Here is a 27,067-nt window from a genome sequence, read left to right as displayed (position 1 = left end):
AAAACTAGAAGTTACTAGAGAAGATTGAAGGGTCATCTGAGAGGTGGCCTTCTATTCTGCCATCATGCATCAAGCAACTTAATGTAGCTAATCTGCAGTCTCAAATGAAAGGTATTAAATAATAATTGGCTTCTATTTCAGCAGTTGCATTGCTCACTACATGCACTAGCATTTTATTTATTTTTCTCGAGTGCTTTCCCCTATGGTGCCGCATTAACATAAAATATGGCATGCTGCACCGTTTTGCCAAACAATTGCAAAAAATGACTGTAAAATTAGAAAAAAATAAATAAATGTCTATTAGTATTTTATTGGGAACCTACATCCACCACACTGGGTAGTTGGCTATTTTCCTGGAAAACTGTATCCTATAAATACACTGGCATATTGCAGTCAGAGCACATTTTCTATCTTTTCGTGACAGTACAAGCAAAATAATAAATGGAAAAATTATTTGCAGGCTCCTACGATATTGTTATTATTACGAATAGATTAATTAACTGATACTGATCCTGTTAACTGGTTGATGCTGCCCTTGCCAGTGCTCTAACTTCTGAAATATTTAGCGTAATTCAGCTTGAGAAATAACTGGGCCCAGGGAGAAGTGTCAGGGCAAGGGGAAATGAACAATGGCTGCTGAACGATGCCCCTGTGAACTCATACATCTTGACTGACAGATCTATCATTATAGGGAGAAACCTGTCAATCAAGCTAAGCCAGGAGGAGAGAAGCTGAAGGGAATCCACCCAATAAACACTTCCCATGTGACCAATTCTTTTCTCAGTTGTGTTTTCTCTTATACACTGCAGCATTTTACAATAAAACATCCTGCCATTATAGTATGTTGCTTGTCATTAGGGCAGAAAGAAACTGTTAATAATTTCCAGGTAATTGTTATTGGTTGTCAGCTAGAACAGTTGTACTGTTAGGTGTCTAGTTCCTGCCGCTACACGGGGGGAATCTCGGGCCATCTCCGCTGCGGTCTCCCATTCTTCTCCAGCTGTAGTGGATCCTGCTCAGCGGAGACGTCAGTCCCAGCATCTGGCTCAGGCAGATACTCTGCGCTTGGTTGCTGCTGCTCTTCCAGGATCAGCTTTTGGAGCCAGTACTGGTCAGCGACGAGCAGACGCCTCTGGGACTAAGTCCTGCTTTTCCCCTTCTGAGCATGCCCAAAGGAAGACTTCTCATTGGAGGTCGGGGTCACACGCTCAGGTCCTGTAGCAACTCCCATTGGTCCTCTAGGAAGGTCCTGAAGTTGCTGCAACTATAAAAGGTTTGCATGGCTGCACGGCCATGCGCTAGTATCAGTTTTGTATATGCTTGTCGCCAGTTGATACACTACCAATCTCTCCACATGTGGTGTGTGTTTGTCTAGGTTTGGGAATACTCTCAGGCAGGCAGTTAGTGTCAGTGGGGGCAATTAGCTGCTTGGCTTAGCATCAGGTTCCTTCCTGTGTGCGGTTAGCACGGAAGAGTTCCTGAGCAAGCACAACCCTAGTTAGGGTATTATTCCCACATGGAACATTACAACTCTGTGTAGCAACAGGGTTCGTTCATATTCAGACCGAGTGACAGAACTCGTGTCTATGCCGCCAAATAGTGCTGCCATCTATTAGCAGTAGGTCTCACTCCTGCACGGTGGACCCTGGGCTGCGAGCACACCTATGCTACTCTACTAATTGCTCGGTGCGTTCCGCCATCCCTAACAGCTACTTTTCCAAGTAGGATTCCTTATATCTTCAACTAAAGACCAAAATTTTCTTGAGCTGAGTACAGAAAAGAATGAAGGGTTGTGCACATTGGTGTTGGGGTGCTCAAAATGGCATGAAGCTTGTTCTCCACCTTCAAAAATATAAGTAATATTACAAGGATCTATCTATTGAAAAGTATTCAATCCTACCAAGTTTCATCTTATGACCTTAATTTAGTTGCTGTTTAGCCCATGCTAAAGACCTGAGCAGTCCAAAAACTGTTAGGAAAAATTGTGTCAGGTCTAGTGTTGAGCATTCCGATACTGTAAATATCGGGTATCGGCCGATATTCGCTGTATCGGAATTCCGATACCGAGTTCCGATATTTTTGTGATATCGGAAATCAGAATCGGAAGTTCCCAGTGTATGGTTCCCAGGGTCTGGAGGAGAGGAGACTCTCCTTCAGGCCCTGGGATCCATATTCATGTAAAAAATAAAGAATAAAAATAAAAAATATGGATATACTCACCCCTCCGGCGGACCCTGGACCTTAGCGGTGTAACCGGCAGCCTCCGTTCCTAAGAATGCAGTGAGTGTAGGACCTGCGATGACGTCGCGGCTTGTGATTGGTCGCGTGAGCGGTCACATGAGCGGTCACGCGACCAATCACAAGCCGCAACGTCATCGAAGGTCCTTCACTCTGCATTCTTAGGAACGGAGGCTGCCGGTTACACCGCTAAGGTCCAGGGTCCGCCGGAGGGGTGAGTATATCCATATTTTTTATTTTTATTCTTTATTTTTTACATGAATATGGATCCCAGGGCCTGAAGGAGAGTTTCCTCTCCTTCAGACCCTGGGAACCATCCAGGATACCTTCCGATATTTGTGTCCCATTGACTTGTATTGGTATCGGGTTTCGGTATCGGCGAGATCCGATATTTTGCCGGTATCGGCCGATCCAATCTGATACCGATACTTTCGAATATCAGAAGGTATCGCTCAACACTAGTCAGGTCGCAGTTGTTTTCCCAAAATTTCTCAAAATTAATGTAAGTACTGTAAATGTCCTTCTTAAATTCCATAACTTGCTTTGTCCTGAGTTGGATTAGTTTTTTTTCATAGGAATTTTCTGTGTTAGACAACCCCTTTCATATGCCCTATACGGTCTTTCTCTATATTAAACAGATTACTGAGCTTCTGAAAAAATATCTCTCCCTCTAGAGAACCTGACTCATCCATGTTTCATGAGCATATAACTTTTTCTAAATGACCACCATCACTTTAGCAACAAAGCAAAGAGTCTCGACAAGTTTCCTCTCTGATAACAATATCCAGCATCTTTGCAATCATCTCACTTTCAAAGAACCTAAATTGTAAACAAATACCTTTCTGGACTTGCCCCTGATTAGTTCTCCATGACTTTATCAGTATTACATCACCTGACCTAATTGCCTCATATATAATGCTGAAGGAGTAAGTCTGCAGGCGCAATCTTAAAAACTTATAAAAACTCATTGAGAGATGGATAAATCCATTACATTCATTCATTGCTTCCACAGAATACATGCACCTGTAGGTTGTGATGGTCACTGTCTGTTTTTTTCTGGATTGTGCATTAAATTGTGTGGCCACCTACAAGGCTATGCACCCTATTATCCATCCATCTTTCTCATATGTGTGGTCACCTACAAGGCTATGCACCCTATTATCCACCCATCTTTCTCATATGTGTGGCCACCTACAAGGCTATGCACCCTATGCATGTTTTTAATTACAGCAAAGTATAGTTGGATCCTGTTCTTAACCAGTTCATTTGAGCCCGAGGCAAATTGAGTCTGTGGAATCATAGTCCAATCTTACAGAAGTCAGTTTGTCGCCAGTGAATGAGCTCACACTCTTTTGATCAAATCTAAGCACCTTATGGTTTTTATGTGTGTAGCAATAGAGGAGTTAATTTAGTTATTAATTGCAGAGCGCTGCTGCATAGTGTTTGTATATATATAGGTTAGAATCTAAGTTAATACTAGCTGAAAAATAAATGTAGTCACTCGAATCTATGTTTGTCCTTCCTGATATCATTTAAAGATGTCTATATCCTTACCAGAGACCTCACAACCACAAAATCTACTGTATATCTTGTTACTGGCTATGGACACGTGCAGATGTCAGTTGTGATAGTAACGAATCATTTCCTACTTTACAGCTGAGCGATCTTCAGAACGTTCATTTTTTTCGCCATGAAATTTGAGATCTAAAATGTATAAATATTTGATGTCACTTATTTTATGTGCCATAACCAGTAGGGTTCTGCTCAGACCTACATCGGAAGCTTTTCCTAGGATTCCTACTTGATCATTTGAACATTTATGACTGGAAAAATAGTGTTGCATGTGGCACTATTTTTCCCGACAAAATGACCCTCAGTGCCGTAGTCAGTCATTTCCATTAAAGGAGATCTGGGTAAGATTCACCAAGACGTAGGACATTTGGACTAATGGTTAAAAAAAAAATTGTGCCTACAATCAATGATGTCCTCAGTCAGATGTTTTCTGTGATGTCATATTGATGAAGCGTACAGTAGATTGCCCAATATTGTCTAGGTCTGTATCATTACATCTTGGTCTCAGCTAAGAGGAAATTAATTAGTTTTGGTCTGGAAATTCGGCATTTTTTCTTTTACAGGGAGTCCTGTGACAGTTATATTGCTGATTGGTCTATCTTTAAAAGGGTTTTATTGCCATCTGGCATATCAACAGAATAAATGTCTGATAGATGCATATGCCATCTTGGGGACCCACATTTATTGGTACGTTAGTCACCTAACGGCAGTAAATAGTGAAGTTCACTGGTCAATGCTGCCAGACAGTGAAGATATAAAAGGGTGGCTGTGCATGTGTATGACATTCACTTTTATAGGAGTAATGGAAACAGTGGAATATCAATCCTCTCCAACTCACCGGTGACCTCTATTCCCCATATAGGTGGGTCTCAGAGTTCTGACCCACCACTATCAGTTTAATGTCCAAATTGGTAAAGTTGCTTTAACATATTAAATGCTATGTCCATGATTCTTCATGACTGGAATTTTATTCTCCAGTCTTGATGAAGAGTGCATCTCTTATTGAATTTGACGGATCTCAGTTTGCCATACACCACCTCAAGAAATGTAATCTGGGTAAAGACTGGAGTATACTTTTTTCATAATTTACATGACCTATGTGGAGTAAATAATGGTAAATTTGTCCATTGCACACAGCCACACCCCACCCGGCTAAGCTCACCCACTTTTTTTTTTTTTTAAATGGCAGAGCTAGCCAGTAATGGACTAAAAGTTCCAAGTCAAATTTTTTGGGTAACTTTTCAAACAACATTTCACCAGAATTCTGAAGCAAACTGATGAATTGGAGCCTATAAAAATATTATTTATGAGGAACCAACTCCTAGCTCTCCCATTAATTGGCTATATAAAGGTGCCCTAATTGTTTACCCATGCCCATCACATACTTTTGGCTGTGGCGATCTCTAGTAAAGCAACTCATTGAGCTGATTGATGAGAATACCGGGGGTTGGAAGATAGGTCTTAAATATTATAGTTCTAGAAAACCTATTTAATTAGAACAATAGAAGGGTTGTCCAGTCTAAAGATATTAATGAGTTTCAGACTGAAGGGGTATGACACCTGGTACCAGTTATAAGCGCAGGCAGCAGCAGGATGTAAACACATGGAATGGAGCTGCACTTTGCATCTCTATTCAGAGTGTAGCAGCGGCTACCAGGTACTACAGAACAGCTGTCTTGCAAGAGAATAGGAACTAGTCTGCAATTCTCTGCAGCGGCCACTACACATTGAGTGGAGCTGGGCAAAGAATCTCCATTCGATATGCTTAAATCTGACTTACTCTTGAGCTTACAACAGCTGATCAGTGGAGGTGCGGGGTGTCAGACCCCACACTGATCTAATGTTGATGGCCTATCCCAAGGATAGATCATAAACATGTTTAGACCAGACAAACCCTTTAAGGTAATACATGAAAGGAGGAAGTACATTTTTAATATAATTAAACAAATAATCATCAAGCTACGCCTACATGTAACCAGGCAGTAGAGATGTTCCAGTGTTCTCCTCTAAGTACTTCACTATACTTTAGATGCACACTCGCGTGATATGTGAATGTACTGTAGGATTAATGTATAATAAGGACCATGTATTGATAAATTAAGAAGTTAGTACATTATAGGCCTTGCAAAAAGCAGTCACATTCAAAGCTTGACCAACCAAATTATTTGTTCCTGATGGAAGCACCCTACAAAGGCTACCATGCCTTAACTATTTGAAACTTCCTTACATTGTCATCAGAAGCTGGTTTATCTATTATCACCTCTGGCAGTAGTAGTCCAGCAGGCGATGTTGGGGCAGATGGACCACCGAACAGAGAGACCACTCCGTTGCAGTCCACGGTGCTGTGCATCTTGCCATTCACTGGAAGCACTGGCAGGGTTCTTGATGCTTTGCTGGCTTGACTTAAGTTACTTCCCCGTCTTTGTCTGTGTGGTACAAACAAGGATCCTCGTCTACTCTCATTGTCTTCAAATGTGCTGTGTTCATCATCTGCAAAATCGTTTTCTGATGCCACATCCTTCCCACGGCCTAGGAACATGCTGAACATGCTGGTCTTACTGTTGCGCCTTGGTGTGACATCGTTGTGGATATCCAACAGAGACTTGGAAACAATAAGAGGAAACATTAAAAATGCAATTATACACCATAGCTAGACCGATACCCAAAACCTTTAACCTATACTTTCCAACAACAGTCAATCGAGTGGTGGTTGACCCTACACAGTACCGGGCTTTGGGCCCTTGCCAATACAGAGAAAGAGGGTTGCAAATTTAGCTTTACATATGCTTGAAACCACTTCCAGGTGATTGATCTCTATCTCTGTCTGTCAAATGGGAATAAAATACAGTGGCTATTAACCATGCACATTACTAAAATATGGGCTCTCCATCTATTCAGAGAAAGTATTCCAAAGTCTAGTAGTACACTTGCTTGACAGCATTCCATTCACTTATAATGACTGTTACCTCTGGAAGTCCCATAAAAATGGAGTGGTGACAAACATGTGCCATACTGAACTATGGGTCTCCCAACGGCCAAGAGAAAGAGGGTACCAAACATAACATTGTGCATCTTTGGACACCACTCTATTTACTTCTATGGGATTGAAGGTTGTCTGTCAAGTGACCTGTAAGTGAATAAAGTGGTAGTCATTCATGAAAATTATTGCCCTTGTTGCACAGTGATACCAAGTTCTACGGACTGTTAGGGGGTCCCAACAGTTGTTCCCACAGTAATTATACACTTATCACTTATTTTGTGATTAAGAGGCTTACACTGGGTGAACATGGTGGACTCAATGCCATCCAAGAAGGTAATGAAGCAACACATAATTATGAAGGTCACTATTTAGCCTGAAGCACACTTATATGACAAGTCCCATCTAGTACTTGGCCACTGTGTATCAGTAAATCCTGCTGAAATACTTCTATAAAATAATATTCCTATAAAATATATTCAATGTAACCTGACTATTCATGTCCAGTCGTTTATATATTATAGAAAAAAGTTAATATGAAAATATTCATATAGGTAATCAACTACCTCGTGAGGCGATGATGTCTTCGTCAATCTAATTCCATCATAGAGGAACTTTTTTAGGTTGCTTTCTGATGTGGATTTGTGAAACTTTTCGTCATCACCCTTTTCGTCTCCGTCCCCTTTCTCTTTTTGATGCCGTTTCTTTCTTCTGTTTCTCCTTTCCTTAGCACTTTTTGAACTTAATTTGGTACTTTTCGAGCTTAACTTTGAAGCTGCAGATGAACTCTCAGAGAGTCCGCCATAGCCGGTCCCTCCACTAAACTCTCTGGAGCCAAGGGCTACCTCGTGAGCTGTTAATGCTGCTGCCTATAGAAGGACATGAAGGTACATGGGGATACTGTTATTAGTTTACAAATGTGATAGATAGATAGATAGATAGATAGATAGATAGATAGATAGATAGACAGACAGATAGATGGATAGATAGATACAGTAGATAGATACAATAGCCAATACTTGTAATGAAATCAACTTTTCATCTTAGTCAATGAAGCCGACTATGTTAATGAACTCTAAGATAAAGTTTTATAAGTAACAAAATTAAATAAGCAAAACAATGCTTACTACTTCATCATTAATTAGAAGAAATAGTAGAAAACTTGTGAAGTCCCTTCATTCTTAAGATTGTTGCAGGTTTCTGTAGTCAAATTCCCACTATTACTATCTATAATTATCTTATTATAATTCAGTGTATACTGAATAGTTATTATTAGGATTATCACCCTACAAATCCATTTTCCTTCTCCCAGTATCCGATTATTATGGTGACTACGTCCCTGGAATTTTTAAACTAAGCTATTTAATAAATGATGTATTTTTAACTTCCATTCAATTGTGGCATTTCTTCTTGTCGGCTATATAACTCTTTCAAAGTGTTATTCCCCAAAAGTCAGAAATAGCTGAGCATTGTATTCAGCAGTCCTATAGACAATGAGTGGAGCGGAGGTCGAGCATGTGCACCTTTGCTATATTCAAGACAAAGCAGCAGAGTCCCATTCTTCGACTACCAGAGCCATGCTCTTGGAATTTCTTGGAGTTCTCATCGGTTGGATACCCAGCAATCCTCAATTTATCCCTTATGAATAGATGATAACTTCTTTTTTTGGAAATAACCCTTAAACGCGAAATGCAAGCACTACCAAGTTGATGAAATATGTCTATTTCAAACTCGTGAAATCTTGATGCTTAATTTATCACCTGCATGTCTTCTTGGTGCTTTCTCAGCTGTTCCATTATTAGCTGAAATTCGGCTTCCTTCTGTTCGGCTTCTTCTAGAGTTGCCTGGTTCTGCTCTTCATAAGCCATGGCAACAACGGCCAAGATCAAGTTAACTAGATAGAAGGAGCCCAAGAAGATCCCCATTACGAAGAAGATCATGTAGGTTTTCCCAGCAGCTCGAAGGGTCTAAATGAAAAAAAATTACAGAAATGGTTATTAATTTTTTTGAAAATTTGCTCTGGATTACATTTTTTTTAGTTCATTAATGTTTTTAAAGAAGCACTCCTCCCATCAACATTGTTATCCTCTTAATATATTGCAGTCATCATATTATATAGCACTGTGTACTTACAATTGCTCATTTTGCCTTTCTACCCAACTTCTCTTTTCTCTGCTCTATGTAGAAACAGGAAGTCTCTTATCCCTGCAACAACAGAAACAAGAAACGCCAAAGCACTCACCGATCTTGCAGCTCAAAATTTCTTTATTGCTTCATACACAAAAGAGGGTCTTCACGGCACAGGGAGAGGGAGGATAAAGTGCATGAGTGCGGCGGACGAGACAACGGCCGTTTCGCGCTTAGAACCAGCGCTTCAACGGGTCTGAGTCAGAGGGGAAGTGACGCCAGTATACAAAGGTGAGTATAATCAATCCCCACCTGTGTCAACATCCCACCTGACAACAAAAAGGTGCACAGTGCTATTAAAAACAATTTAAAATAACATCTTATAGCATCAAGGCATATACTAAATTCAGAAAGTAGAACCACTACCCAACATCAAAGTCTTTTGTGTCACTTATAGTGATTCATGGAAACGTAACATGCGGTATTATTCTAAAACATTATCATTTTTCTTCTTGTCATCATGCTCAATAGATTCAAAAAATAGTCTGTCAAAGAAAAAAAGACATGCAGAAATCTTAAATTAGTCCATCGAAATAATCAGTGATATGCAGAAAATTAACAATAAAAATAATAATTCTGAACGGACAAAACACACATAGGTAGAGAGTTACAACAATGGCCTAGAGTAATAATGGCGACATAACGGCCTTAAAGAAAAATGGACATATCCACTCTATCATTCATTCCGGCCGGGCCAGTGGCTTGAGTGCGCATGATCCATCTGGCTTCTGTGCGTAGTAATAATTTATGGAGATCGCCTCCCTGTGTGGGGAGAGAAACTCTTTCTACCCCTGCAAAGGTGAGTACTTTTGGATCCCCTCCATGACTCTCTCTTATATGTTGAATCAATCTAGGGACACCTTTTCCTGTAGAGATTGATTTCAGGTGTTCCCTGAACCGTGTGAATAGTTTACGAATAGTTTTGCCAATATAATATCTCCTGCAGGGGCAGAACAGGACATAGACTACGTACTCTGTCCTGCAGGAGATGAATTGTTGTACAGTATGCGTAATGGGACCAATATTGAGATTCTGACTTACAATATGCGAAGGACAATATCTACAGTGGCCGCAACGAAAATTGCCTTTAGGAACAGCACGTTCTAACCAAGTAGCATGATTGTTAGTTAGCCTATTGTGTACCAAAGTGTCTCTCAGGCGAGCACCTCGTCTTGTAGAGACTAAGGGACCTCCGATGGTTTTATCAATAAGTTCTCTATCTCTCTCGAGAACATGCCAATGCTTATGAATTACCGATCTAATCTCCCGATCTAGTGGGCTATATTGGAAACAAAACATGAATCGCTGCTCAGAACTAGTGGAGACCGCAGTAGAGGGATGCGATATCTTATTCTCGACTCGATTAACTGCTGATTTCAATATATCCTCTGGATACCCTCTCTCTCGGAATCTGGAAAGGAGTTCTTTAGATTGTATCATGTAGCCCTCCTGTGTATTATTAGTCCGTCTAGTCCTTACCAACTGACTGTATGGCAATGCTCTCCTAGTGTGATGTGGGTGGAAACTCTTATAATGTAAGAGAGAATTTATCGCCGTGGGTTTTCTAAAAACCGACGTTTTTAACCCATTATCTGACACTTCCACTGAAACGTCTAAGAACTCAAGACTAGACCCCCCAAATTTATGAGTGAAAGATAAACCCATAGTGTTGCAGCTGTTGAGGTAAGTGACAAATGACTCGAATTCAATTTCTGTCCCATCCCAAACTACAAATAAGTCATCAACAAACATGCGACCGGGGTCCCCATGGCAGTCCCAGTGGTCTGTCTGTACCAATCATCCGCAAAGGTAAAAGCGTTGTGTGTGAGTATGAAATCTAACACGACATGTATACATTGATTTCGTGTGTGAAGGGTTAGATTTCATACTCACACACAACGCTTTTACCTTTGCGGATGATTGGTACAGACAGACCACTGGGACTGCCATGGGGACCCCGGTCGCATGTACGTTCGCCAATCTCTATATGGCTGTCTTTGAAGAGGATTACCTCTACTCAGGCAAGAATAGGTTCCTAAGACATATCCAATTTTTTGTGAGGTTTGTTGATGACTTATTTGTAGTTTGGGATGGGACAGAAATTGAATTCGAGTCATTTGTCACTTACCTCAACAGCTGCAACACTATGGGTTTATCTTTCACTCATAAATTTGGGGGGTCTAGTCTTGAGTTCTTAGACGTTTCAGTGGAAGTGTCAGATAATGGGTTAAAAACGTCGGTTTTTAGAAAACCCACGGCGATAAATTCTCTCTTACATTATAAGAGTTTCCACCCACATCACACTAGGAGAGCATTGCCATACAGTCAGTTGGTAAGGACTAGACGGACTAATAATACACAGGAGGGCTACATGATACAATCTAAAGAACTCCGTTCCAGATTCCGAGAGAGAGGGTATCCAGAGGATATATTGAAATCAGCAGTTAATCGAGTCGAGAATAAGATATCGCATCCCTCTACTGCGGTCTCCACTAGTTCTGAGCAGCGATTCATGTTTTGTTTCCAATATAGCCCACTAGATCGGGAGATTAGATCGGTAATTCATAAGCATTGGCATGTTCTCGAGAGAGATAGAGAACTTATTGATAAAACCATCGGAGGTCCCTTAGTCTCTACAAGACGAGGTGCTCGCCTGAGAGACACTTTGGTACACAATAGGCTAACTAACAATCATGCTACTTGGTTAGAACGTGCTGTTCCTAAAGGCAATTTTCGTTGCGGCCACTGTAGATATTGTCCTTCGCATATTGTAAGTCAGAATCTCAATATTGGTCCCATTACGCATACTGTACAACAATTCATCTCCTGCAGGACAGAGTACGTAGTCTATGTCCTGTTCTGCCCCTGCAGGAGATATTATATTGGCAAAACTATTCGTAAACTATTCACACGGTTCAGGGAACACCTGAAATCAATCTCTACAGGAAAAGGTGTCCCTAGATTGATTCAACATATAAGAGAGAGTCATGGAGGGGATCCAAAAGTACTCACCTTTGCAGGGGTAGAAAGAGTTTCTCTCCCCACACAGGGAGGCGATCTCCATAAATTATTACTACGCACAGAAGCCAGATGGATCATGCGCACTCAAGCCACTGGCCCGGCCGGAATGAACGATAGAGTGGATATGTCCATTTTTCTTTAAGGCCGTTATGTCGCCATTATTACTCTAGGCCATTGTTGTAACTCTCTACCTATGTGTGTTTTGTCCGTTCAGAATTATTATTTTTATTGTTAATTTTCTGCATATCACTGATTATTTCGATGGACTAATTTAAGATTTCTGCATGTCTTTTATTCTTTGACAGATTATTTTTTGAATCTATTGAGCATGATGACAAGAAGAAAAATGATAATGTTTTAGAATAATACCGCATGTTACGTTTCCATGAATCACTATAAGTGACACAAAAGACTTTGATGTTGGGTAGTGGTTCTACTTTCTGAATTTAGTATATGCCTTGATGCTATAAGATGTTATTTTAAATTGTTTTTAATAGCACTGTGCACCTTTTTGTTGTCAGGTGGGATGTTGACACAGGTGGGGATTGATTATACTCACCTTTGTATACTGGCGTCACTTCCCCTCTGACTCAGACCCGTTGAAGCGCTGGTTCTAAGCGCGAAACGGCCGTTGTCTCGTCCGCCGCACTCATGCACTTTATCCTCCCTCTCCCTGTGCCGTGAAGACCCTCTTTTGTGTATGAAGCAATAAAGAAATTTTGAGCTGCAAGATCGGTGAGTGCTTTGGCGTTTCTTGTTTCTGTTGTTACTATGGATTTTCTTGTTCCACGCTAGCACCTCCGTTCTTTGCTGCATGATCTGGTATACTCTGACAGATTTCACACCACATCATCTCTATGCCCAGCGGGGTTGTGCTGCTTGGACTTTGTTTTTTCGCTTATTATTTCTCTTATCCCTGCATTTATCATTCCCTCCTTCAACTCCTGACCCAGCTGCTTCCTCCTCCCCCCGTAAGGGACTTTTGCAGTGACTAATGACTCATGCAGGGAAATTGACCTCCTGTTTCTACCAAGAGCTTAGAAGGATTCAGTTACTCATTTTGTAATCACGTGATGTCATAGACCTAATGGAAAAGAGAAGAATTAGCTGGGTAGAAAGGCAAAATGAGCAATTGTAAGTAAAGAATGCTATATAATGTGATAATTGCAATATATTAAGAGGATAAAAATTTTGATGGGAGTAATTCTTTAAGGATACAAATTATCTGTATTTCTATGTTATGGATCCAGTACAATTATATGTATTCCTAAATTAGATGATTCATGGAGTTATCCCATGAAAAAATATTTATTATTTATATACCGGATAAATACCATAATAAATGTCTCTGATTGTTGGGTCCAAAACACTTGGGCTCCAACTGATCACTAGAACTCAATTCCTGATTTCCCCATTCCACTCACTTCACAACCATAACGAGAAGGAATTTTAATAAAACGGTAGTCGTACATACACACTGTGAAAAAAAACTCTGGTCCCCTGGTCTAGTGATGAAACAATCATATATTCATCACTCATTCTGTATAAAAGGTATTTAATGTTTTCTAACCATAAAGGTTAAAAAAAAATTCATTCATTAATCAAAATAGAAAAAAAAGGCAGCAACACTTACCTGCCCAGATCTGGGAACAAATGCACTGCAGGGTGCAGCCAGCCCATAAAGCAAGATGTTAGCAACACAGGTGCAATCGAAAAGTAGTGGCGTGACTAATAGGCTGTGAACCAGACACTATGCAGTACCATTGTGTGAACAACACCCTATGTGGGCCTTTATTGTGCAATTGTATACTGGGCAGTTACCCCCTCCAGGAGTGGGTATGTGGAGAGTGGCTGTTGATCTGGTATTTTGCACCTGTGTTGCTAACATCTTGCTTTATGGGCTGGCTGCACCCTGCAGTGCATTTGTTCCAAGATCTGGGCAGGTAAGTGTTGCTGCCTTTTTTTTCTGCTGTTGAAAATTTAATTTTTATAGACCTTGAGTCTCTAGTGGCTTTGCTATTTAGATTAATCTAAATAGGTCAAAAATGTGGTGCGTAGTACAACTTAGGGGTTTTGAGTAGAGATGATGAGTGGTGTTTGAGTCGAACTGTTCGCCAATCTCAAATTCGAGCTGTTTTGGGTGGTGTTCGAGTCGTTCGACGAACCCGAACAATTTGCTTAAAATTCGGCTGTTCGAGTTTCTGTTCGATATCTGTTCGTTCAGCAAAAGCCTCACTTGATTTGCACATTAAAACTGTTTATCATTGTTAATAGACTGTTTCAGTGTACAGTGGGCGGGGGAGCGGGAGATAGATCTGTGCTGAAATAACACCGATTTCCATTTTATTTTTTTTCTCGCATTTACAGTGGGGCGGTGCAGTCTCTCAGCTTATCAGCAGTGCTCCCACACACAGCAATGTGCATGTGATGCACACAAGCAAGGGCATGTGTCATTGGCTGTGTATGTCACATGTTCTTGCCCTATAAGAACTAGCCATTTGCCCCGTCGCCACCATTTCCTCACTGCTGCAGCTTAGTGTTAGACGGCACCGCTGCTGCTGTGGGCTCTATACAGACAAAGAGTGTTTTTTTCGAGCGAATTGTCAGAGAGAGAGGTTTAGGGAGTCGGGAGGAGTCGGGACTAGTTGTAATATCAGCCCCTTTCAGGGTAGGTTACAGCAGTTCATAGCACTGTTTGCCAGGCAGGTCTGTGCCAGTGCTGTGCAAGTGTTAGTCACAGCATTTGGTGTAATCTAGCTCAGCCAATCCTTTTGGGCTAGTAGCATTGTCTGATAGTCATCTGAGTAGCCCACCTGTGAAACAAACTATACCGCCTGTGTATCTCTATTTTCACTGCATCTAATCCAGTTATTAGTTTTGGGCCTAAGAGCAGTGTCTGCACGTCAGCAGAGTAGCCCGCCTGTGAAACAAACTATACCGCCTTTGTATCTCTATTTTCACTGCATCTAATCCAGTTAATAGTTTAGGGTCTAGGAGCAGTGTCTGCATGTCAGCAGAGTAGCCCGCCTGTGAAACAAACTATACCGCCTGTGTATCTCTATTTTCACTGCATCTAATCCAGTTATTAGTTTTGGGCCTAGGAGCAGTGTCTGCACGTCAGCAGAGTAGCCCGCCTGTGAAACTAACTACACCGCCTGTGTATCTCAATTTTTACTGCATCTAATCCAGTTGATAGTTTTGGGCCTAGTACCACAATTTGGCCACTCAGTTCTGCTCGGTTTTCATCCATCGGTTATTGTGCCAACAACTACAGATACAGCGTTGCCAATTAGTTAAGCACTAAAATGAGTGGCAAAAGGCCTGTTGATGGTGGAAAGGGGAATAGGCGTGTTGGAAAGGGAAAAAAGGTTGTGTCCGTGAGGTAGGTGGTAAAGCAACAGTAACATCTGCAGAAGAAAGACCATCTTCCAGCCAAAGTAAGATGTCTACTTCTTTTCGTGGACAATCTGATATGATCCCTTTCTTATGACCATCGCTACAAGCATCGCCAAAAATTCCAGATGAGGCACAAAAACAGCAGGTGCTTGAACGGATATCAAGTGCTCGTTCAAGTGGGCTCTCCTCCATGTCAACTTTAACATCACAACTACTCCAGTCTTCAGAGTTGTCACCCCAATCGCACTTGCTTCTTCACAGCTCCCAAGTCTCCAGCTGCCCGTCTGAGCATGGGGTAACACACATGGTTGAGTCTGTAGAGCTGTTTACGCATACTATAGCCTGGGAATCAGAGGTCTGCTCCAGAGCTTCTGTGAATCCAGACGAGGAAATGATCTGCACTGATGCCCAGAATCTTTGTGAGTCGGATCCAGGCCCAGATGAAGAAGGTTCTGAGCATAATGTAGACCCTCGTTCCCAAACTGTAACTCCTGTTGGTGGAGACAATGAGGAAGATGATGATGAGACTGAGATACCTGATTGGAACGAAAACTTAACTTTTCGGTCGGGGCAGGAAGAGGTTGGCTCTGAGGACGTCGGGTGTGAGAACACACAGGATGATGATGATGACGAGGTTGTAGACCCCACTTACTGTCAACCCCCAGTCCGCCAGTCCTTGAGGTCAGCAGAGGAGGTGGAGGAGGATGCTAGTGACGAGTCGAACGATGAGGTAATGGTGTGCCTTCCAGGACAGAGACGGAGTACTGGAAGCACGTCAACAACTGCATCCTCAACCCCAACTGTGCCTCAGACCAGAAGTCGTGGTGGCTCTTCAGGTCGCATGGGCTCCAAGCCTTGCACAGCCTGGGCATTTTTTGACATCGCAAAGGATGACCCAACTCATGTTGTCTGTAAGATTTGTCAACAAAATCTCAGTAGAGGCCAAAAAATCACTAGCTTGAGTACTTCATGCATGAACTGTCACATGGATATGAGGCATAAGTTGCAGTGGGAAGCTCACTGTGCTACAATGCGGCCTAGTGGGCTGGGTCAACCACCGTCTGCCCCATCAAGTGCATCCACGTCCTCTTCATCCTCTGTGACTGTGGGGACAGCATTCACACATGGTTTTGGATGCAGACCTTCCACCTCTTAACCCGCAACAGCCAGTGTGATTGGCAGGTCGTCAGGACATTTGGTAGTGGAAACACCTGCTGGTGTTGAGCGCTCTCCGACATCGACACCACATTTTGATCAAGGCAACATAATATCTCCGCCTGCACCTTCCTCACAGACCAGCAGTTTTCCGGGGACACCCTACTCAACTCTGTCTAAGCACGGCAGCCAGACCTCAGTCCCTCAGATGTGGACAAGTAAAAGACCATTTCCTCCTAGCCATGACAAAGCTGAGAGGTTGAATTTCTCCATCAGCAAGCTGTTGACTACAGAAATGCTGCCTTTCTGCCTGGTGGACACAGAGGATTTTCGAGACCTTATGTCCGTCTCAGTGCCCCAGTACCAGATGCCCAGTCACCACTACTTCTCAAAGAAAGCTGTGCCTGCGCTACACCAGCATGTCGCACACAACATTACCGCTTCCTTGAGAAACTCTGTGTGTGACAGGGTGCATTTCACCACAGACACTTGGACGGGTAGACATGGACAGGGGCGTTACATGTCGGTGACTGGGCACTGGGTAACTACGGCGACATCAGGAGAAGGGGCTTCTGTCCAAGTCTTGCCGTCGCCACGAGTTGCTCGTCGATCCTCTGTATCTAGAAGTTCCTCCACTGCTTCTGCCTCCTCCAACTCCTCTCGGTCCTCCACCTGCACCCAAAGCCTGTCTGGTAATGCCACCCGCGTTGTAACTGAGCAGAAGGAATCCTGCACACCTCCTCACTATGCTGTCACCAGGGCTCAACGGCATCAGGCAGTGTTTACATTGAAATGTCTGGGAAATGTGAGTCACACAGCATAGGAGTTGTGGTCAGCTCTGGAGACCGAGTTCCATCAATGGTTGTCTCCACTCAACCTGCAGCCAGGAAAGGCTGTGTGCAACAATGCTGCAAACCTGGATGCGGCCCTTCGCCGGGGCAGTGTCACACACGTGCCTTGTATGGCTCACGTTTTGAACCTGGTTGTCCAGCAATTTTTATCCCACTATCCCGGACTAGATGGGCTTCTGCAGAGGGCACGGTCGCTGTGTGCTCACTTCTGCCGTTCGCATCCCGCAGCTGACGACTTGCATCTCTACAGAAGTCGTTGGGCCTGCCAGTTCACCAGCTGAAATGCGATGTGCCCACACGGTGGAATTCAACTGTGCTCATGTTGCAGCGACTGTGGCAGCACCGATGAGCCCTGGTGCAATACGTTATGACGTATAGCCTGGGCCAACGAGATCAAGAGGTGGGGCAAATCACGCTGCAGGAGTGGTCTCAGATCAGGGACCTATGCACCCTTCTGCACAGTTTTGAAATAGCAATGAAGATGTTTAGTGCTGACGATGCCATTATCAGCATGACTATTCCGGTGATTTACATGCTGGAGCACACCTTACACAGTGTTCGGAGTCAGGTGGTGGAACAAGAGGAGGAGGAGGAGAAACATGAGGAGTCGTATGCGGAAGGGATCATATCTCCAAGGTCAAGAAGGTTGGCAGCACCAAGGCAGCTGGCATTGGAGGCTGGGGGAGAGGGGTTATCGAGGGCGCATGGTGGCAGCCTAACTGTTGAGGAAGGTGCAGGAGGTGAGGAAGAAGTGGAGGACGAACTGGCGCTGGGCATGGGAGACTCATCAGATGAGGGAGACCTTGATCAAATTTCTGTTGTGCGAGGTTGGGGGGAGAGGGCAGATGAAGGAAGCATGATTCTTACCTCACCACCACCAAGACAACAAGGACTTGGTCCTCCTGGATGCGCAAGACACATGAGTGGCTTCTTGCTGCACTACCTGCAACATGACCCTCGGATTGTCAGAATCCAAATTAATGCCGACTACTGGGTTGCCACACTCTTAGATCCCCGGTACAAAAGCAAATTTGGTGAAATAATTCCTGCCATAGAAAGGGATTCACGCATGCAGGAGTATCAGCAGAGACTGTTACAGAATCTAACATCTGCTTTTCCACAAAACACCAGTGGTGCACGTAGTGAATCTCTGAGTTCCAACTTGCCAACCGTGGGACTATCGAGTCATCACTCAAACCGTAACAGTAACATCGTATCTGGTGGTAACAGCAATTTTGCAAGGCCACAGGAAACAAGAAGTCTGACGCACAGCCAACGCCTAGAGAGGATGGTACAAGAGTATCTCCAAGTTAACATGACTGTGGAACTGGACCCTTGCTCATTTTGGGCTTCCAATCTTGAAAAATGGCCTGAGCTCGCCACTCATGCCTTGGAGATCTTGTCGTGCCCCACAGCCAGCGTTCTCTCTGAACGTGTGTTCAGCGCTGCTGGTGGTGTGCTGACAGATAAGCGCACGCGGCTGTCCAGTGACAATGTAGACAGACTAACGTTCATCAAGATGAACAAATCCTGGATCCGCAAGGACTTTACTACCCCTGTGTCATCTTGGGCAGACTAAAAGCTTGATGATTTTTGAAAATCACCTCACCAACCGTTTTAAAAAACTCTGGCAAAATTGATGCCACTTAAGTGGTGTCTGTGGCCAAATTTTTGAAAAAATGGAGACTCTTTTATTTAGTCCCCTTGCTGAGTTTTACATGACGTTGCCATCGTCAATTCCAGGTGGGTGGGGTCGTCTGCAGAGTTGTTTCCTCATACTATGGCCTGGGATTCAGAGGTCTGCTCCAAAGCTTCAGTGTCTGCTAGTCAGCAGAGTAGCCCAGCCACCTACCACCTGTTTACCTAAGTACTATTTTTAACGGCATGTAGCCCAGGAAATCCTTTTGGGCCTAATAGAATTTGGTGCTATTCAGCAGCGTACTTCACCCATGAAGCAAGCTACACCGCCTGTTTACCTAAGTACTATTTTGTAACGGCACGTAGCCCAGGAAATCCGTTTTGGGCCTAGTGGAATTTAGTGCTACTCAGCAGCGTACCCCACCCATGAAGCAAGCTACACCGCCTGTTTACCTAAGTACTATTTTGTAACGGCATCTAGCTCAGGAAATCCTTTTGGGCCTAGTAGAATTTGGTGCTACTCAGCAGCGTACCCCACCCATGAAGCAAGCTACACCGCCTGTTTACCTAAGTACTATTTTGTAACGGCATCTAGCCCAGAAAATCCAATTGGGCCTAGTAGAATTTAGTGCTACTCAGCAGCGTACCCCACCCATGAAGCAAACTGCACTGCCTGTTTACCTAAGTACTATTTTGTAACGGCATCTAGCCCAGGAAATCCATTTGGGCCTAGTAGAATTTAGTGATACTCAGCAGCGTACCCCACCCATGAAGCAAGCTACACCGCCTGTTTACCTAAGTACTATTTTGTAACGGCATCTAGCCCAGGAAATCCATTTGGGCCTAGTAGAATTTAGTGATACTCAGCAGCGTACCCCACCCATGAAGCAAGCTACACCGCCTGTTTACCTAAGTACTATTTTGTAACGGCATCTAGCCCAGGAAATCCATTTGGGCCTAGTAGAATTTAGTGCTACTCAGCAGCGTACCCCACCCATGAAGCAAGCTATACCGCCTGTTTACCTAAGTACTATTTTGTAACGGCATCTAGCCCAGGAAATCCTTTTGGGCCTAGTAGAATTTGGTGCTACTCAGCAGCGTACCCCACCCATAAAGCAAGTTACACCACCTGTTTACCTAAGTACTATTTTGTAATGGCATCTAGCCCAGGAAATCCTTTTGGGCCTAGTAGAATTTAGTGATACTCAGCAGCGTACCCCACCCATGAAGCAAGCTACACCACCTGTTTACCTAACTACTATTTTGTAACGGCATCTAGCCCAGGAAATCTGTTTGGGCCTAGTAGAATTTAGTGCTACTCAGCAGTGTACCCCACCCATGAAGCAAGCTACACCACCTTCTTTCTTTCTCAATCTAACCCCTCGGCTCTGGGGTGTCCACGCTCCCTCCAGCTCTCTCCTTCTCACAGGTGGACTACTGCGTGTTTTCACACTGTGGCGAATCTTTTGGGCCCAGGCATAAGAAGTCGTCGAGGTAATGGATAATATGTGCCGCCTTACAAATGTCCATGCCGACACATTCGAGGAAGCAACTAAATGCCTCAAATAGTGAGCAGGATATGGAGCACCCCATGGGCAAACAGCGATCTATGTAGTATGCTCCTTCACAGAAGCAGCCCAATGGGAGGACACTATTCGGAGGCACAGGTAGTAACCGGACTGCCCCCTCAATGTCTGTTTTGGCCATTAGGGTGCCCCTTCCCAACTTCTTGACCCGCCTGATTGCCTCGTCAAAGAAGGTACAGTACATAGTACTGTACTTGGTTCCGCATTGATGTTGTCGTTTACTGACCTGCCCCTTGGATAAGACAAATGGTGGATTAGTCTGAATGTATTGGGTTCATTTTTTGGCACAACTCCCAACAGGGGTACCACTATTTCTTCTAAGGAAAGTGTTCTGAATGGACACGCCGCCATTCTACCTAAAGATATTTATTTTTTTATTTTTTTTGTCAAGACATCTGGGTGTTGGTAGAGTGAGTTTAGATTTTTACTCCAGCCTTTCTTGATTTTAGAAGGGCATGACATGCCTATATCTGTGTCTCCTCCTCCTTTTACTCCTCTACCTCTTTTCTTTTCGCATGACTATATGTAGTTGTGACTTTTCCATGTTTGTTGTGTCTTCTGAGCAGTTTGCCCACTTTTGGACACCTTTTAAGGTGTTTTCTATGTGTTTTCCATGTGTTTGTATGTGTTTGTGTTTGCCTGCCATTTGTTTCAATGGGGTTCGACGGTGTTCGTCGAACGTTCGACGAACAGTTCGGCGAACACCTCCCTGTTTGACGAACCGAACCGAACCCGAACACTAGTGAGGTGGCTCAACACTAGTCTTGAGCCATGACGAGAGGGAACTCAGGAGTTCACTGAATGCAGATTTACAATGCAAGCATAATTTTGATCACTTTAGTAACAATATTGTGTCTCCACATCCATTGCTCACCAGTTGATAAAGGTTCTCCCAGTAATCCTGTGTCATCAGTCGAAACAGAGAAAGGAAGGCCCAGCTGAAGGTATCAAAGCTTGTATAGCCGTAGTTTGGGTTCCTTCCAGTTTTCATACACTCAAACCCTTTTGGACATTGGCTGAAATATAGATTATTTACAAGTAAGTGGCAGGTACTGTGTCGTCATTCCTAAAATTAGCACAATTATTTGGATTAAATGGGAATATCCTATTCTTTAAATCAACTTTTTATGCTAAATGCATTTATTTTCATTTATTTTATTTTATTTTTTTAAATCTTTCGTATCATGATTTGTATTAAATAAATGACCAGAAATCTTCCAATTTGCACACTGGCTACTTTGCCTAATTGTAGACTCATATTTTCTGTTCTTTCAGAAATGTCACATGGACATAAGCAACAATAGACTGACCGATAACCTGCTTAGTTGTATTGAATTACATAATGACCATGTTCTGATTATGGCTAGGGTTATGTGAAAGGAGAGGGAGGAGGTGAGCTGTGACATCACCTATTGTAAATGGTGGATCCTGTGTTATCTACTGTATATTGAGTTGCTATGATAAGGAGACTGCAGAAAAACTCATCTGTGAAGTACAGGATATATGAGTCTAGCATTAAGCCTAGTCTATATAGCATACTATATATATATATATATATATATATATATATATATATATATATATATATATTTCAAAAGAAAAAAGAAATGTATAAAACGGCACTGCTTTTGGGCTAGACCTCAGCATGCACGGTTGTTACCCTCTGCATTGGATTTCTGATATATCGCATTTCTAGACTCCGGGTGCTCATCCAGAAAAGCAAGACATTCCATGTGCAAAAAAGAAAAGATTTAGATAGCTCTCACCGGTCCTTAAAACATCATTCTTTATTCAGATACTTAAAACGTCATGGCTTGGAGAACGGGTTAACAAGGTGTGCGAGCCAGTGCTCACGGCGGCTGTTTCGCGCTGCACGGCGTTTCAACGGGTCTGCGCGAAACGGCCGTCATCAGCACTGGCTCGCACACCTTGTTAACCCGTTCTCCAAGCCATGATGTTTTAAGTATCTGAATAAAGCATGAAGTTTTAAGGACCGGTGAGTTCTATCTAAATCTTTTCTTTTTTGCATATATATATATATATATATATATATATATATATATATATATATATATATATATATATATATATATATACACACACACACGTTATAATCCCATGCTGACTCAGTCATGATTAGATCAGGGCTCTGGGGGGGCCATATCATCACATCATCACTTCCAGGACTCTTTGTTGTTCTTTATGCTGAAGATAGTTCCTAACGACATTGTCTGTATGTTTGGGATCAATGTCCTTCTATTAGAATTAATTTGGAGCCAATAATATGACTCCCTGATGGTATTGTATGATGGATAAGTATCTGAAGCCATTTGTCAGCACTGATGACACCAAGAAATGAGCAGCGTTGAGGGCCACAGAAGCAGTGGTCAGCAAATAAACCAGTACAGCAGATGAAAGACACCTCATGCTTATATTCCTTTAAAATCAGAAATTGGAAAATATCCAGCAGTGCCAACAGCTCTGAATTGGCAGCAACCAATGGAACCCAACTATATCCACCTACTGTTCACAGAAGTCTGGCCAGAATTGGTCTTCATGGAAAAATGTAAGCTAAAAAGCATAATTATGACATTAAAACAAGGTCAAGTTTCTCAACTATGCACAAAAACATAGGAACTGTGGTGCAGAAAAATGGCAGCAGGTGCTATGTACTGATATGTCAAAATGTGAAATATTTAGCCATAACAGAAGGTGGTTTGTTCACTGAAGAGCTGGAGAGCAGTACAATGAAGAGTGTCTGTGGAAACAGAGAAGCATGGTGGAGATTTCTCGGACACTTGGAGCAGAAGTTCAGCAAATTGAATTGGGAATTTTGTCAGGAATAATGGTGTCCTCAGTGCTGAGAAATGCGGGCAGAAATATATTCATCATGCAATTAGGAGGTGTCTGATTGCCTTCAAATTTGTTCTGTAGCAGAATTACCTAAACATACAGACAATGTCATTAAGAATTGTCTTCTGCGTAAAGAAGAACAAGGAGTCCTGGAAGTGATGATATGACTCTACAGAGCCCTATTCTCAACGTCATTGGCTCTGTGTGGGAATACGTGAATATATGAAGATGAAGTTCACCAAGAACTCCAAAATGTTTGCTCCCTGCTATGTACCTTAAAAACTGTGCATATTTGCCTAGACTGATGCTGCTTTGAAGGCAAAAGGCGGTCACACCAAATATTGATGTGACTTAGATTTCTCTTTCTATCATTCTTTTTGCTTCATAAAAACAAAAAAACTCTCTATATATAGTTTCCAGACATTAATTAGCATGGCTTGTAGTTATAATTATGGCTTGTTCACTATCATCATTAGAAAGGGTCAGGTGATACCCATTTCCCAGCTTTATAAAAACCCAGCCTCCTCTAACCTTGTGCCAAAAAACAGCAGCCATCAGTTTTTCTAAGTAGTTGCCTAGCCCTCTGAAAATGAAAAGCAGAATTATATAAGAAGATAGAGAAGCATTTTCAAATTGCCCTTTCCTCTGTTCGAAATGTAATTAAGAAATGTCAGTTAACAGGAACAGTGGAGGTCAAGATAAGGTCTAGAAGACCAAGCAAAATTGACAGCTGTTCGTAAGATTGCTAGAGAGACAAATCAGAACCCCCGCTTGACTGCAAAAGACCTTCAGAAAGATTTATCAGACTCTGGAGTTGTGGTACATTGTTCTATTGTTCAGAGACACCTGCACAAATATGACCTTTATGGAAGAGTCATCAGAAGAAAACCTCTCCTGTGTCCTCACCATAAAATCAGAAGTATAATAATCTTTATTTTTATATAGCGCTAACATTTTCCGCAGCGCTTTACAGACATTATCATCGCTGTCCCCGTTGGGTCTCACAGTCTAGAATCCCTATCAGTATGTCTTTGGAATGTGGGAGGATACCGGAGTGCCCGGAGGAAACCCACACAAACACGAAGAGAACATACAAACTCCTTGCAGATGTTGTCCTTGGTAGGATTTGAACCCAGGACTCCAGCGCTGCCAGGCTGCAGTGCTAACCACTAAGACACCGTTGTCATGATTCTCAATGGCGAGAGAACATAGCCCAGCATATATGAGAACTAGCTCTTGGAAGATGGAAACTATACTGACCATGAACTAAACCTGCCGCACAACTAGAAGTGGCCGGGTAGCATGCCTACGTTTTTTAACCCTAGATGCCCAGCGCCAGCCGGAGAACTACCTAATCCTAGCAGAGGAAAAGACAGTCCTGGCTCACCTCTAGAGAAATTTTCCCAAAAAGGCAGACAGAGGCCCCCACATATATTGGCGGTGATTTTAGATGAAATGACAAACGTAGTATGAAAATAGGTTTAGCAAAATCGAGGTCCGCTTTCTAGATAGCAGGAAGACAGAAAGGACACTTTCATGGTCAGCAGAAAACCCTATCAAAACACCATCCAGAAATTCCTTTAAGACTCTAGCATTAACTCATAACACCAGAGTGGCAATTTCCGATCACAAGAGCTTTCCAGACACAGTAACGAAACAGCAGCTGTGAACAGGAACAAAATGCAAAAACACAAAAGGACAAAAGTCCAACTTAGCTGGGAGTAGTCTAGTAGCAGGAACAAGCACAGAAGGCTTCTGATTACATTGGTGACCGGCAAGAAACTGACAGAGGAGCAAGGTTATATAGCGACTCCCACATCCTGATAGGAGCAGGTGAACAGAGGGGATGATGCACACAAGTTCAATTCCACAAGTGGCCACCGGGGGAGCCCAGAATCCAATTTCACAACAGTACCCCCCCCTCAAGGAGGGGGCACCGAACCCTCACCAGAACCACCAGGGCGATCAGGATGAGCCCTATGAAAGGCACGGACAAGATCGGAGGCATGAACATCAGAGGCAGTGACCCAAGAATTATCCTCCTGACCGTATCCCTTCCATTTGACCAGATACTGGAGTCTCCGTCTGGAAACACGAGAGTCTAAGATCTTTTCCACAATGTACTCCAACTCACCCTCAACCAACACCGGAGCAGGAGGCTCAACGGAAGGCACAACCGGTACCTCATACCTGCGCAACAATGACCGATGAAAAACATTATGAATCGAAAAGGATGCAGGGAGGTCCAAACGGAAGGACACAGGGTTAAGAATCTCCAATATCTTGTACGGGCCGATGAACCGAGGCTTAAACTTAGGAGAAGAAACCCTCATAGGGACAAAACGAGAAGACAACCACACCAAGTCCCCAACACAAAGCCGAGGACCAACACGACGACGGCGGTTGGCAAAAAGCTGAGTCTTCTCCTGGGACAACTTCAAATTGTCCACCACCTGCCCCCAAATCTGATGCAACCTCTCCACCACAGCATCCACTCCAGGACAATCCGAAGATTCCACTTGACCGGAGGAAAATCGAGGATGAAACCCCAAATTACAGAAAAACGGGGACACCAAGGTGGCAGAGCTGGCCAGATTATTGAGGGCGAACTCCGCCAAAGGCAAAAAAGCAACCCAATCATCCTGATCCGCAGACACAAAACACCTCAAATATGTCTCCAAGGTCTGATTAGTCCGCTCGGTCTGGCCATTAGTCTGAGGATGGAAAGCAGACGAAAAAGACAAATCTATGCCCATCCTAGCACAGAATGCCCGCCAAAATCTAGACACGAATTGGGTCCCTCTGTCAGAAACGATATTCTCAGGAATACCATGCAAACGAACAACATTTTGAAAAAACAGAGGAACCAACTCGGAAGAAGAAGGCAACTTAGGCAAGGGAACCAGATGGACCATCTTAGAGAAACGGTCACACACCACCCAGATGACAGACATCTTCTGAGAAACAGGCAGATCCGAAATAAAATCCATCGAGATGTGCGTCCAAGGCCTCTTTGGGATAGGCAAGGGCAACAACAATCCACTAGCCCGAGAACAACAAGGCTTGGCCCGAGCACAAACATCACAAGACTGCACAAAGCCTCGCACATCTCGTGACAGGGAAGGCCACCAGAAGGACCTTGCCACCAAATCCCTGGTACCAAAGATTCCAGGATGACCTGCCAACGCAGAAGAATGAACCTCAGAGATGACTCTACTGGTCCAATCATCAGGAACAAACAGTCTACCAGGTGGGCAACGATCAGGTCTATCCGCCTGAAACTCCTGCAAGGCCCGCCGCAGGTCTGGAGAAACGGCAGACAATATCACTCCATCTTTAAGGATACCTGTGGGCTCAGAATTACCAGGGGAGTCAGGCTCAAAACTCCTAGAAAGGGCATCCGCCTTAACATTCTTAGAACCCGGTAGGTACGACACCACAAAATTAAACCGAGAGAAAAACAACGACCAGCGCGCCTGTCTAGGATTCAGGCGCCTGGCAGACTCAAGGTAAATTAAATTTTTGTGGTCAGTCAATACCACCACCTGATGTCTGGCCCCCTCAAGCCAGTGACGCCACTCCTCAAAAGCCCA

General features: G+C 43.2%; 1 protein-coding gene across 2 annotated transcripts in view; it reads right to left on the bottom strand.

Moving 5' to 3' along the window:
* LOC143784497 (sodium channel protein type 2 subunit alpha-like) overlaps nucleotides 1-27,067 on the bottom strand; it is a 230,078-nt gene that overhangs the window by 74,123 nt on the left and 128,888 nt on the right. For both annotated transcript variants that reach the window (XM_077272796.1, XM_077272795.1), the window contains exons 9-12: nucleotides 21,496-21,637; nucleotides 8,548-8,754; nucleotides 7,354-7,656; nucleotides 6,038-6,412 (exon numbers count right to left, since the gene is read on the bottom strand). In XM_077272796.1, coding sequence (XP_077128911.1) covers nucleotides 6,038-6,412; nucleotides 7,354-7,656; nucleotides 8,548-8,754; nucleotides 21,496-21,637 — 1,027 coding nt within the window. The remainder of the gene's footprint in view (nucleotides 1-6,037; nucleotides 6,413-7,353; nucleotides 7,657-8,547; nucleotides 8,755-21,495; nucleotides 21,638-27,067) is intronic.

Source organism: Ranitomeya variabilis, chromosome 7 (genome assembly GCF_051348905.1).
Source record: "Ranitomeya variabilis isolate aRanVar5 chromosome 7, aRanVar5.hap1, whole genome shotgun sequence".
Taxonomy (NCBI): Eukaryota; Metazoa; Chordata; class Amphibia; order Anura; family Dendrobatidae; genus Ranitomeya; species Ranitomeya variabilis.
The sequence above is the reverse complement of the archived record's forward strand: the minus strand, read 5'-3'. Positions and strand labels throughout refer to the sequence as shown.